The following is a 13,858-nucleotide window of genomic DNA, read 5'->3' as shown; positions in this document are numbered from 1 at the left end:
CATTTTTCCAATATGCCATGCTGATTCCTGGTCTCCTTGAGCACTACCCAAGTTCTGTTAATTTTTCTATAATGTCTCCACATTTCTCCCTTTTCAACACCCTATAACAACCCTTGTCTGGCCCTCTCATCGTCATATACATGGACAAAGGCAAAAGTCTTCCAAATGGTTCTTTTAACCTTGATTCAAAAGGAATCTCACTGGACTGAAAGCTGGAAGAAACCTTAGAGGTCAATCTGCTTGAAATGGCAAAATAGTGAAATTTGAACCCACATCCTTAAGGCTCTGTATCCTCTATACTACAGTGACATCTTTTTTCCAATCAATAAACACATATTGAAAACTATGAGTTTGATGTTCCCTCACCCCCCAGGTTCTGAATTCTAGCCAGGCAACTCTCTTGGGGTAGGATGCTCCCATCAAGAGATGCCAAAAGGCATGAGAATTCCACCCCCAACTGAGTCATCTTGAATTTAAATGGAGATCTTGGGAAGGGAAAAAAAAGAAGAAAAAAGTCTTAATTCAGAAATAATCTGAGACTTAAAAACTAATCAAGTAGTTAGAGAGAGAACATTACCCAGTACAGTTTTTCTTAATCTTCCTTATCTGGATAAAGATCTTAGTTATTGGCTCCAGTGATGGCTGAGATCAAGTCTGTGGTTCCAGCCTGATTGCATTATACAGCTTAGGAAAATGATTTGCAAACCACATTATGTAAGTCTTTGTTGGAACTGGAAGACTCCTTAAAGATCAATGAGTACCATCCCCTCTTTTTTAAAGGAGAAGGCCCAAAGAGGTACACTAAATTGTCCAGGGTCATACAGCAAGTAGCAGGGATAGGAGTCACCTTGAATTTCCCTGACAAATCCACCCTGCCCTTCTATAAGCATGGTTCTCCATCTCCTCCCCTGGCTACCTTTCCTAGGGGTCTTTGGTCGCATGATCTAGTATACAGTTTTATAGGTAAATCCTGCACATAGATTGAAGCCACACAGATAGCTCCCCTCCCCTTTTCCCCTGCTCAAGTCACAAAAAAATCCTGATTTCTTCATACACTCACATATTCCCAGCAGCACCAGGTGTGTGTGCTCCAGGCTGGCAAGCCGCAGAAGATGGCACAGATTGAAGACGATGAGGGAGAAGCAGAGGATCACACAGCACCATTCCTGGAGCCGCTTGCCTGAAGAGGGCACAGAGGAGGAGATGCTGTTGAGTCAGGTACTGTAATACCCAAGGTTGGGGCAGAAGCACTCCCATTAGGGACATAGACCTGAGCTAGGGATGACCGACAGTCAGGAACTCAGCCAACACCCTCTCCCCGTCAGGGTTCTTGGTTATTCCCTATGTCCTCCAGAGGACTTTGGCAGGATTTGCCTGCTGGAACTGGACAGGGTGCACTGTAGCTCCTGGAGGCTGGAACAGAACTGGGTGTTCCCTTGGAGAGGTCAGGCCAAGACAAAATCACTGAGTCTTCCCACCCTGCCCCATTGCCCCCTCCCCCACTATTGCCAGCTGTGTGACATTGGGCAAGCCACTTTCTGAGGCTCAGTTTCTACATTTGTAAAATGGGGTTACTAACTGGTGCACTCCTTACATCAAAGGGCTGTGATGAAGAAAACATTTTTACAAACTTTAAAGCGTTATGAAGCTGCTATGATCATTATTTCTGCTCCTCAATGCAAAGGATACTGGATAGCCCAGGCATGAAGTTTCTAAAAAGAGAAGTTCATGTTCATAGCTTCTACTTTCTCACTTTATAAATTAACCCTTTACAATCTAGCTTCCACAAAGAATCAAATGTAGGATAGTGAAAAGAACACTGAATTGAGAGCTAGAAACCCCAGGTTTAAATCCTGCCTCTGCTCCGAATTCCTTATATGATCTTGAGCAAGTCATTTTCTCCTTTTCTGGGCAAAATGAAAGCACTGGACTAGACACTCTCTAAAGTCTTTCCAGCTATAAATTCCATGCTCTAATGAATGCCACTTTTCTGAAACTAGTTTCTCTCTACAAAGCAGGTCCTAATAAATATATCCAAAGGCCTTTTTCTCAGGTCACACATCTACCTAGATTTCCCTACAACACTACATACCATCCATCACTTCTTGAAGTTCCACCCCTCCCCCTGTCTTCCATAATAATCCATCCTCTTGGTTTTCTTCCTTCCCTTCTGGTCTCCCCTTCTCCACTGCCTCTTGTCCTAAATGTAGACAGCTTCCAAGGCTCAGTCCTTGGTCCTTCTATTTTTGCTTTGTCTCCTTTAGACAGCTTACCAAATTCACTAATTTAACTATTTCTACCTCCAGGAGAATGACTCCCAGATCTACATGCACACAAGCAACTGCTGTCCTGACTTGATTACTCTGTCTCCAAATGATTACTGGATAGCTCTGCCAAGTCATCCCACAAGGACCTTAAATTCATTCATATGCCCCTTAAAAAAAGCTTCCTCAGGGGCAGCTGGGTAGCTCAGTGGATTGAGAACCAGGCCTAGAGACGGGAGGTCCTAGGTTCAAATCTGGCCTCCGACACTTCCCAGCTGGGTGACCCTGGGCAAGTCACTTGACCCCCATTGCCTAGCCCTTACCACTCTTCTGCCTTGGAGCCAATATACAGTATTGACTCCAAGACAGAAGGTAAGGGTTTTAAAAAAAAGCTTCCTCTCTGGATTTTCTGTCTGTCAGTGGTACAAGTCTCCAGTTCTTGCACACAAAAGGTGTTAGTGGATCTTAAAAATGAATTGGAATAATTACTCCTCTCATATTCAATCAGTAACAGTCCTGTGCACTCTTTAAAGTCTCTCCATCTGTACCTTATTTCTTGCCTCTACTATCACCATCTTTGTCCAGGCCCTTATTACCTCATAATGCACGGCTTAAAAAACAAACAAACAAACAAAAAAACAACCCCCCCACAAAAAAAACCCAATTACTTTCTGTCTTAGAATTGAAATACTATGAATTGGTTCCAAGGCAGAGGAGTGGTAAGGGCTAGGAAATAGAGGTTAAGTGCTTTGTCCAGAGTCACAAAGCTAAGAAGTATCTGAGGCCAGATTTGAACCTAGGACCTCCCATCTGTAGGCCTGGCTCTATATCCATTGAGCCAGCTAGCTTCCCCCTACAAACCACTTTTGGTAGCTTCCTAATAGGTCTCCCAGAAGCAATCCTTCTGATACCCTGCTTTCAGATAAGCCTTCCTAAGAAGGTTTAAATACTGGCTTTGTCACTTATTGCCTATGTGGCCTTGCATATTTTCCCATCTCAGTTTCCTTTTTTATACAATGAGGAAGTTGGACAGTAGAAGAATCAGCAAACAGTATTTAGTTTTTGAGATAGTGAAACCACTTTGAGGAGGATAGCCCAAGGAGACCAGAGATAGAGGGAAATGGCCCATGTGTATAATCCTATTTATAGCAGCACCTTTTGTGGCCATAAGGAACCGGAAGTCAAGTGGGTACTCTTTGACTGGGAGCTGTGTAGATGAACAAATTGTGGCATATGATTATAGCAGAATATATAAGACTGTAAGAAAAGAAAAAATGTGAAGGATTCAGAAAAACCTAGAAAAACTAGTATGAACTGAAACACAAGGAAGCAAGCAGAACCAGAAGTAATTTTGCCAGCTGAGTGACATTGGGCACCATAATCTATAGGAAAAGAGCACTGAAAAAATCAACTCAGCCAACGCCTGGGACTGATAGTGACTCCAGAGGCCTGATGTGGATGTGTCTCTCTGCTTTCAGAGGAAAGGTAATATAAAGGGGTGTGGAATGAAGCATCCACTGTCAGACTTGACTAATGTGTGGATTTGTTTTATATACTGTACTTTCTCTTTAAGTGGCCCAGAGAACTATTGGGGGAAGGATGGGGAGTTGGGAATGAGGAGTGCCAAGATAGAGGATTACTGGGAACTGACAGAGGTTAAAAACTCAGCAATAAAATATATATTTTTAAAGTAAAAGTGGTATATTAAAAGGGAATATGAACAGGATCAAGGGTTTTCTTAAGCTTTTTTGTGTCATGGGTTCCTATAGCAATCTGATGAAATCTATGGACCCCTTCCCAGAATACTGTTTTAAATGCATAAAATAAACCACAGAGGATTACTATTGAAATGTTACTATTGGGGGCAGCTGCATGGCTCAGTGGATTGAGAGTTAGGTGGTCTTGGATTCAAATCCGACCTCAGACACTTTCTAGCTGTGTGACAGGATAAGTCACTTAACCTCCATTGCCTAGCCTTTACTACTCTTCTGCCTTAGAACCAAAATAAAATATTGATTCTAAGGCAGAAGGTAAGGATTAAGAAAAAAAAAAGAAATATAACTATCAAATTAAAAAAAAACAACAAAAACAAAAAACAAGTTCATGGTCCTTAATGGTAAGACTCTCTGGTCCAGATGACCTCTAAGATTTATTCCAACTCTAAATCTTATGACTCCATGAGTGCTTGAAAAATTAAAACAAAACAATTCAATTTATAAATTCTTGGAATGCACCAAGTTAAGGACCTTGCACAGGATATTACTAGACAAACACCTTAATTTCCATACTGTCTTTATCCTCTTCTTCACCCCTGTCACTACCTACAACCTAAAGCCTCAATTCTTTGGCCTGCCATTCAAGACCTTTCATAAGGTGACTCCCAAGAACAAAGACTCCAAATGGAGTCTGTTATGTGCAAAGGACAGTGAGGGAAAAAAGACTAAAGAAGATGGAAATCTGGCTGTCAAAGAATTTATAATCCATGGAACACAATTTACATGTAAGGAGTATATTAGGCTTTCCAAGGCATTATCCTTACAACAATCTTGGGAGCTAGAGGGCAAATAAATATTTCTAGTTTGCTGATGAAGTCAATGGGGCTCAAGGAGGAGACATGACCTGTTTATGGACTGACAGCTGAGCTATCAAGTGGAGGATATGAACCCAGGTTTCTAGACTTAAGCCCCAGAGCTTTTCTTCTTATACAAAGGTACTTTATACAACAACTCCTAATTTCAAAATGGACTATAAGAAGTACATAGCTAGCTACCAACAAAGTATCTTTCCAATGTTATAATAACTAATTTCCTTTTTAAAAAAAGCCTTATCTTCTGTCTTGGAATTGATACTAAATATCAATTCCAAAACAGAAGCGTGGCTAGCAATTAGGGTTAAGTGACTTTCCCAGGGTCCCACAGCCAAAAGTATCTGAGGCCAGTTTTGAATTCCAGACCTGGTGCTCTATCTAGCTGCTCCACAGTAACTTGTTTCTCAAGTTACTGTCCCACAACAGCCTTGGAAGGAAAGTAATGAAAAATATTCCTGTCCTAAAGAGATGAACTGACTTGTCATGTCACAGGGTTTTCTGTGCCAGGTTTTCTGAATCAAAATCCAGTGGTCTGTCAGACAACAAGGCTTTTTAACATCATTTCCTTACATATGATTGCTGCAGACTGGTCTGTCTTCTGTCTTTTAAATAGTCCTGTCTCTGTGTATCTCCCTTATTTAAGTCCTAGCCTTCTTCTAAAGCCCAACTCAAGCCTTATTCTTTTTCAAGAAGTCTTGCTGAATTGATACTCAGCCCTCCTCTCCTCCCTACAACCCTGCCTTGTCCCAACTCTGGTGATCTGCCTCCACTCTGTTTTCTTACTTTAGAGGAATGACCATTGCCACTTATATCTGGCCAGAGCTCCTGAATGCCTTCCAGAGTGGGAAGGAACCTTAAAACATAGGATAAGAGAGTTGCCACAGCCATTGAGAACATTCCTGTCCCATCCACTCATTTCAGAGATGAGAAAACAAAAGCCCAGAAATGCTGTGACTTATGAAAGCTCACTCAGCATAGCAGTGGCTGAGTTCTGGCCAGAGACCAGCTCTCTTCGACTCCCACTCTACAGCTCTTTCCATTGTAGTCCATTTCCATGATCTACCAGTTTCTCCATGCTTTTCCCTTGTCCCTTTGGAGAATTATAATGAGTTTCTTTCTATAGCCTTCATCAAAACCCTTGTCCTTTCTATTTTACAGGTTATTAAGTTGAGGCTGGAAGAGATAAACATTCATTACACAGTACCATCAGACTCAGGTCTAAAGTGGGATGGATACTCAGTGAAAAGAAGAGAATTCAGGAAAGGGTGGCCACGAGGCCCATTGATGCTTATGTTTCCAGTGCAGGACATGGTAATTCTGTGAAGGCTGCTCAGAAATAGTGAGCGATAGATAAGGAGTGATTTGAGGAGGCAGACAGACAGGAACCAGGAGACTATCCCAACAACTTGGAACAACCAGAGTACACTAAGTGCTTTGGCAAAAAGGATCCTAAGATTTAGATCTTAAAGATTTTCTAGTCAGGGCAGCTAGGTGTCTCAGTGGACAGAGCTAGGCCTGCAGATGGGAGGTCCTGGGTCTGAGACAAATTCCTAGCTCTGTGGTCCTGAGCAAGTCACTTAACCATGAAGATCTTATTGCTCTTTTGTCTTGGAACCTAAACCTAGTATCAGTTGAAGTTAAAGGTAAGGGTTTAAAAAAGTAAAAGATTTTCTAGTCCCACTTCCTTACTCTAAAGATGAGGAAACTAAGGACCAAGGTTTGGAAGCTAGTAACAATTGATCAAGCTAGTATTTGAACCTTGATCTGATTTAAGTCTAATATTATTTTGACTATACCATATTGCTTTTTGAGAGGGCAGCTCAGGAACACTGAGTGATGAGGGAGAAGGCTGTTTATCAGGGTCATCAGTGGAAGACACTGGGACTGGTGGATGGGGATCTCTGCAGAGGCAGGGCAAGATAAAAGAATACAAAAGGAAAACTATCTAAAGAAATCTCAGTCCCACCCTTCTGCTGGGGGAGTCTTTTCCACCAATCTAGCTTCCTATTCTGGGAGTTACTTGGTAGCAAAAAGGAGATAAGAAGCTTGACTAGCAGGTAGAAGACCCAGATTATAGACCTAGTTCTGCCCTTAATTCAATAATCTTGTCCGGTCTCTGCTTCAATTTCCTCATTTGTAAAATGGGTGCTTAGATTTAATGACCTCTAAATTCCTGTTCTCCTTTTCTAAAATCATATACCTGTACTAGAACAAGGGCCACCTAGGTGATTCAGTGAATAGAGTTCCAGGCCTGGTGTCAGGAAGATTCATCATTCTGAGTTCAAATATGGCCTCAGAAACTAACTAGTTGTGTGACCTTGGATAAGTTACTTAACACTGTTTGCCTCAGTTTCCTCATTTGTAAAATGAGGTGGAGAAGGAAATGGTAAACTACTTTAGTATCTCTGCCAAGAAAATGCCAAATGGGGTCATGAAGAGTTGTACATAACTAAAAATGACTGAATAGCAACAACAACTAGAATAATAGTCTACGTCCTAAATCTCTGCCTGGAAGACAAAAGGAGTGAATCTATTTTTTTTTTTTTTGGTGGGAAAGGTGGTGGTGGTGGTGGTGGTGGTGTCCAAAAACAGGACAAAATGGCTGTGGGTATAGCAATAGTGTTGGTCTAGGAGTTGGAAGGCTTGGATTCTAGCCCTAGGGCTATTATTAACTGACTCTACAGACTTGTCTCCTCTCTTAGCTCTATGTTCCAAATTCTTCCTGCCTGGGCGGGCATTCTATCACTCTAGAGACAAAAGACTGACTCCTGGTCAGCTTTCCCTCAGCCCAATGGGATACACATGGCAAGAGAATTGATGATGTTTGAAAAATGGAATTGGAGATGCTAGAAGCCAGTGTGCAGGAACCTGAATAGGTGGAAAGGGAACTAGACTAGAAAGCTCTGGGATCCAGACAAGATTCTCACTTGCCCATTTCCATCCCAATCTCTGACTTCCAACATTTCCCAAGGGTGGCTGGGCCACGGGCATTTAGAAAACAGTTCTCTCAGCCACGGCAAATTTCTATTTACTGTTTATAATTAGAAACCTTGGTTTCAAATCTAATCAACAGAAGGGAGATCTGGAACCAAAGGGTGGGATGTGGAGAAAATGGGCACATGGGCTGATTTCTGTGAATCCTGCTGAATGTACAAAGACTGAGCCAGAAAGGTGACAGGAAGAAGCAGTAGTCGTTTGACCATAATAAGGCAGGAGGGGCACTATGTGTCCTGTTTTCCTGTCTGAGGTCCTCTCTATCAAAACATACTCAAGATAGGTGGCCCAGTGGGTGGAACACCAAATCTGGAGATGGGAGGTCCTGGGTTCAACTCTGGATGCGGACACTTCCTAGCTAAGTGACCCTGGGCAAGTCATTTAACCTCATTTGCCTATCCCTTGCTGGCTCTTCTGCCTTAGAACTTACTATCAATTCTAAGGCAGAGGGTAAAGGTTTAAAAAAGCAAAAAAAAAAACATACACACACACACACAAAACCAAAATACGCTCTCTCCTTCCTGGCCCCATTCCACTTGTCACTCAAAAAATTATCAGATTTAGAACTAAACTAGAAATTATCTAGTACAACTTTCTCACTTAACAGATGAGAAAACTTGAAGACCATAGAGGTTAAGTTAGGTTACTAGCCCAAGACCACACAAGTAGTAAATAATTAAAAGAGTTAGGAATTAAACCTAGCTCCTGACTACAAAGCCAATCCTTTTTTGCTTTAAATATTGTCTCATATAATTTCAGGGTCTGAAGGGACCTCGAAGATCTACCTGAAGCACAAAGGCCTTCAGTGGTCAACAGAAGCAGCACCCTGCAACAACTGACCTTGCTTTTTTCACAATATTTGGTTTTGCCCTCCTGGTGAGTGAACAAAAAATAAATAACCCTCCCACAGTCCTAAGGAATGGAGAAACTCAGCTGAGTCACCAATGTGTTTCCTCTGGAAGCTCCTTCCTGTCAGTGTTTCAAATTCCCTATGAAGATGAGGGTTGGGCTGTCTTCAGGTCCAGTCATGAGGAAGCTTCCTACTACAGGAAGATGAAAGGCAAAGTAAAACCAGGAACCAAGCTACTCACTCCCCAGAGGCCGAGGTCAATCACTCTCAAAGCCCCCTAAATGTTGAGGTTTCAACATTTAGAAGGGGGAGAGGAGGTCAGATGCCTGGGAGACTTGTATCAACAGCATAAGACAAACTCTAAACTCTAACTTAGCAAATGCCAGTCAGGCAGGTCATCAAGAACGGTTCCTCCTGCCCCTTTGAAAATTTTCCTGAGTAGCAAGGTAGCACAGTAAGTAGACAGAGTACCAGGCCTGGAGTTGGGAGGACCTGGGTTCAAAGACAGTCTCAGACACTTTCTAGCTGTGTGACCTTGGGCAAGTCACTTAACTCTTGATTCCCTAGCCCTTGCCACTCTTCTGTCTTAGAACTGGTACTAAGATAGAAGGTAAGGGTTTAAAAAAAAAAAGAAAGAAAATTCTCTCGTTAGAGAAGATGAAATAGACAGTTACCACTGCCTGTATATCCTCTAACTTCTCTGCCACTCCCATGGGTTAGGTAGGGTCTGACTGAAATGCAGAGCAGTCTTGACAATAACACAAGAAATGTGAATTTAAAGGTCAAGTGCAGGGCCAATATTCTACTTTTCTATAGCAGAAATGAACCAACCTTTTAGGGATCCAAAGAAAAAAGGAGCAGCTAGGTGGCTCACTAGAAAGAGTCAGGCCTGGGAAGTAAAAAAAGAACTGAGTTCAAATCCAGCCTCATTTACATACAAGTTATGTGACCCTGGGCAAGTCACTTCACCTTGTTGGCCTCTGTTTCCTCATCTATAAAATGAGCTGGAGAAGGAAATGGAAAGCCATTCCAGTATCTTTACCAAGAAACCCCAAATGGGGCTGCAAAGAGACAGACGCTACTGAAATGACTGAACAAGTAAAAGGGGTTCAGACTAGAACTAACCAGCCCTTTGCAACACACTTTCTTCCTTTCCCTTTACCAAAGACCTATTATTATAGGTAGTCTCTTTATATATTGCTGAATTAGTTTCCTCCTCTGAAAAGTGAGGGGTTTCAACTCACCTGTCTATAAAGCATTTATATCCTCAAAGCTGTTTAGGATACATTTTAAAATGAATTAAATCTCTGACAAAGTAAACTGAGAAGAAGGTTAGGAATGAGGCTCAGGGAAGTCTTAGAGTAGGAGCTGAGCCCTAAAGACCAAGATTATAAGAGAAGATCGATACAGTTGTAATAACATTCTACTATTGTCCTTTCTAGTTCTGACACAGGGTTCCATGACTTCTATGGTGGGATCGAAATCTAATTCTTACTATATGGCAGAGGAGCCAATTTTCCCAACATGTTAGCTACCTGGAGAACTGCAGAGGGGGGTCCTAGCTGCCAGTCAATACCCTGACATTACAAGGTGACAGTGAGGAAAGGGGACCCTGGGTTCCAGTCCTGCTATGGCCATGATCATTCTGGACAAACTACTCGTTAATTCTGTACCTTAGAATGGGTCCCAAAATATTAATACTAAAGCAACTCTTGCCAGATCCTCTGGTTCAATCCCCTCATTTTTCAGAGATCAGACTTGATATCACAGAGGGTGGCCCAGGGAGAAGCTGACTTGCCCAATGTAATGGCAGTAATGGCAGAAAATAATGGCAGAAAGAGGTCTCTGAGGATACAGAGAATAATTCAGTTTGCTCATACCCTTACAGGAAGATAAACTAAAGTGTTTCCAAAGGCCTTTCTACTTCCTGGGTTATAGATCTCTCTTATTCTAATAACTGCCCAAAACAAGTCCTTCAAACGATATTATTTCAAAGCTCATTTCCTATTCTGGACCACAGCAATATCTGCAAGCCCAAGGGCTGTCTGACTACAAAGTAGGCACAAGATCAGGAAAAAGGTCATAATCAGAATGGAGACCTTACTAAAAGAATTCAGAGAAACCAGATTAACCAGAGACCAGAAGTCTGGAGCAAGAACATGTTAACACATTTCCCATTCCAATTCTGCCCTAGCTTGCTTTGGTTTCTCCCAAGTCTATCTTGGTCCCTTGAGTCTTGGACCTCAGGTTTGGTGATGAGGGCAGCAAAGACATATCAGAGATGTTATTTGTGAATTGGGTCCCCACTAGGGGCTGTGCTCTGTGAAATCAGATACTCTGCTACTTGAGTGGTATGGGGACAGTCAAAGCAAAAGATATATAGTAATCAGAGGGAGGAGGAATGAAGGAAAGTTGGTGCTTCCATTAGGGTCAGAGTTCAGGTAGGATTTTAAATGGAGAGAGCAGAGGTCTGTTTGGTGTGTTGCCCTGAGAGAGGTGTACATTCTACAAGGGTGGGGAGAGGTAGAAGAAGGTGGTGTGATTACTTTAAGAGAATGATGGCCAAAGGTCAGAGCTCAATAAATCATAGAACTGTTCATATACAAGGGATTTCAGGGAATATCTAACCTGATTTCTTCATTTTAACAAAGAAAACCGAGTCACAGAAAGAACAAAGGACTTAGTCCAAGGTCATTAATTTAGTTGATATAATAGCAAAGCTGGCCCCAAGGACCTGGGTCTCCTGACACCATAGTGTGTAGTTCTACTTTTCAAAGCTAAAGTTTAGAAAGCTGGAGGCTCCCACCTCATTTATTTGACCATTCATTCATTCAAAGCACCATTAACACAGTGTTGAGCATTGGGGGGAGATTGATAAAAGTCTTTTTGCCTCAAAGAACTGGGAGAAAATACTAGCCTATCTTTAGAGATTTACAGTTTTCAAAGTACTTATTTTCTATATATATGACCATGATGTATGGTGAGAGATACCAGTGTTGGTGTACCTGTGAATGACCCTATGAACCTGGGGCAGTCCAGATACTCCTCAGTGCTCCTAAGGCAAAGAGGAGCTGTCTGGGTCAATGACACCAACTCCCATCCAGGCTATGCTTTCCACAACAGCTAGCCCAGACCTCTATGTACAGTGGGTGCACAATTAATTTGAATGATGAACCAATGAGGGGGGAAAATGACAAGGCATTTTGCAAACAAAGGACTGTCTCATTGCAGCAGCAACTACCAAGGTTTCAAGCTCTGAGCATGATAGGGAAGGAACTGAGTTTAGCCACCTGACCAATTATCATGATGCCTTTACTAAGGCACTGGCCCCCATCCTATTCTCTTAATTATAGGGGAAGGAATGCAATCATGTAGCTTTTGAAATGTCAGTAGGAGCTTTTTCTCTTAGCACCTTGCCAACTTCTCCCAGCATTTAGGTTATAATAATTCCATCACTTGAGATTTGCTAGGAGAAAGGTCAGAGCCCCAGGGGCTTTGTGTGAGAAAAATAGACCTAAAGCAAAGGCCAGAGAATGAAGAGGAAGGTGGAGAGAGAAAGGGTCCCCAGCGTAAGGATGGCAAAGCTTTGGAAATCTCTGGGTAGGAAGACCTTGGGGAAGAGAGAAAGGTAAAAGGACTTAAGGAATAAGAGTTGAGGAATTTGAAGAGGTATTGGGGATGGTGGTGTTGCCCTTTGATGGAAAGGTAGGATCTGTGATCCCCAGAGTGTAAAAAGAGCACAGGAGCCAGGAGGAGGCCCAAGTTATGGAAAACCCATTGTGGGGAACTCTCCCTTGTCTAAACTGGACAGAGGAGTATGGGAAGGATCTTGTTAAAGCTGGGGGAATAAAGCAAGAAAGCCCCCCACCCCCCTTAGAGACTGGGTAGAAAGACAACGTCTCTCCCACATACAATTCCATTACTGCAGACAGGACACGAACAAACCTCTTTGGGACTGGGGAAGCCCAAGATTATAAAGGGCCTGTAGCTATTTAATACTAGGTCCCATCAGATTTCAGAAAACTTAGAACATCAATCATTGTCTTCCTCTCCTCTTACCTCCAAGAAAGCACTCCCCACTGGGAGGGAAATTAAGTTACGGTAGGGTGAAGCCAGGATCGAGGAGGTGTTTCGGGCGGATCCCTGAAAGGCTGGGAGGACAAACACTGCGGTGGGAATGTTCTAGGCTGGGGCTGGATGTTCCTTCCCCAGAAGAGGGGCAGGCTAGGCTGGAAGATAGCTTCCCGGGACCATAGGGATGGAGATGGGAGAGGGGAGGGGGCAAAAGGGGGAGACCAGGTGCAGGGGTCCTGGCAAGGGTAGGATGCACACTCCGCGCCAGAGAGAGGGACGGTCAATCTGTCCTACCTGGGGAGTAGAGCTGGGCCAGCTCGCGGGCCCCTGCGTGCTGCGCTCCCCAGCGCCGGCCCCCGCCGTTCACCACCGCCGCTGCTGCTGCAGTTGCTGCCGCTGTCGTAGCCTCCCCCTCGGGGCCGCGTCCCGGCTCCGAAGGCTCGTCTGGCTCCGGACATCCGCGCTCTCCGCCTCCTTCCTCCCCGCCACCCCCGCCGCTCGCCATGGCCCCGGTCGTGGCTTCGCCCCCGCGCCCTCTCCCTGGCTCTCTAGTGGCACAGCAGCTCTGGCCCGCAGAGCCGCATGGAGCTATCGCGCCTCCCTATAAACAGGCAAGGGCCGAAGCGGCGGCGGCTAGTTGCTGCTGCTGCTGCGGCGGCGGCGGCGGCGGCGGTGGCGGCGGCGCCGCGACTGGGCCTCGCCCGGACTTCTGCGCGTCATAGCCAATCAGCGGCCGCTCCCGGGGAGGTCCTCGCCAATGGCGAACACGCTAGAGCGCGATCGGAAGCCCGGCCAATCCGATGCGTTCGGGTGAGGGAGGGAGGAGGGACACATCTGGGGGCCGCCCTGAGGCACATCTGGAGCCTTCTCCACCCCCCCCACCCCACCCCCACCCCTAGCTAAGGTCCCCTCTCTGGCTCCAGTCTTGCATAGTATCTAGTGGTTCTCAGTTTGGGGGGCTCCTAAACTGACAGGGGCCTCATTGGAGGGTAATCACAGAGTCGTAGAATTGCAGTGACGACTAGATTTCTAGTAGAAGGAAACGTGGATTCGAATGCAGACTATGCTGCTTGCTACCTTGTGACCTTG

At 44.1% G+C, this 13,858-nt stretch overlaps 1 protein-coding gene across 2 annotated transcripts in view; it reads right to left on the bottom strand.

Moving 5' to 3' along the window:
• The window catches only part of PEDS1 (plasmanylethanolamine desaturase 1), a 43,357-nt gene extending 29,889 nt beyond the window's left edge, over nt 1–13,468 (bottom strand). The window contains 2 exon segments of one of the 2 annotated variants that reach the window (NM_001205090.1): nt 1,061–1,180; nt 13,064–13,274. In NM_001205090.1, coding sequence (NP_001192019.1) covers nt 1,061–1,180; nt 13,064–13,274 — 331 coding nt within the window. 2 annotated transcript variants of the gene reach the window in all.
• Nucleotides 13,469–13,858: the final 390 nt, after the last annotated feature.

This window comes from Monodelphis domestica, chromosome 1 (genome assembly GCF_027887165.1).
Source record: "Monodelphis domestica isolate mMonDom1 chromosome 1, mMonDom1.pri, whole genome shotgun sequence".
Lineage (NCBI taxonomy): Eukaryota > Metazoa > Chordata > Mammalia > Didelphimorphia > Didelphidae > Monodelphis > Monodelphis domestica.
This window is presented reverse-complemented; position numbering and strand designations above follow the sequence as displayed.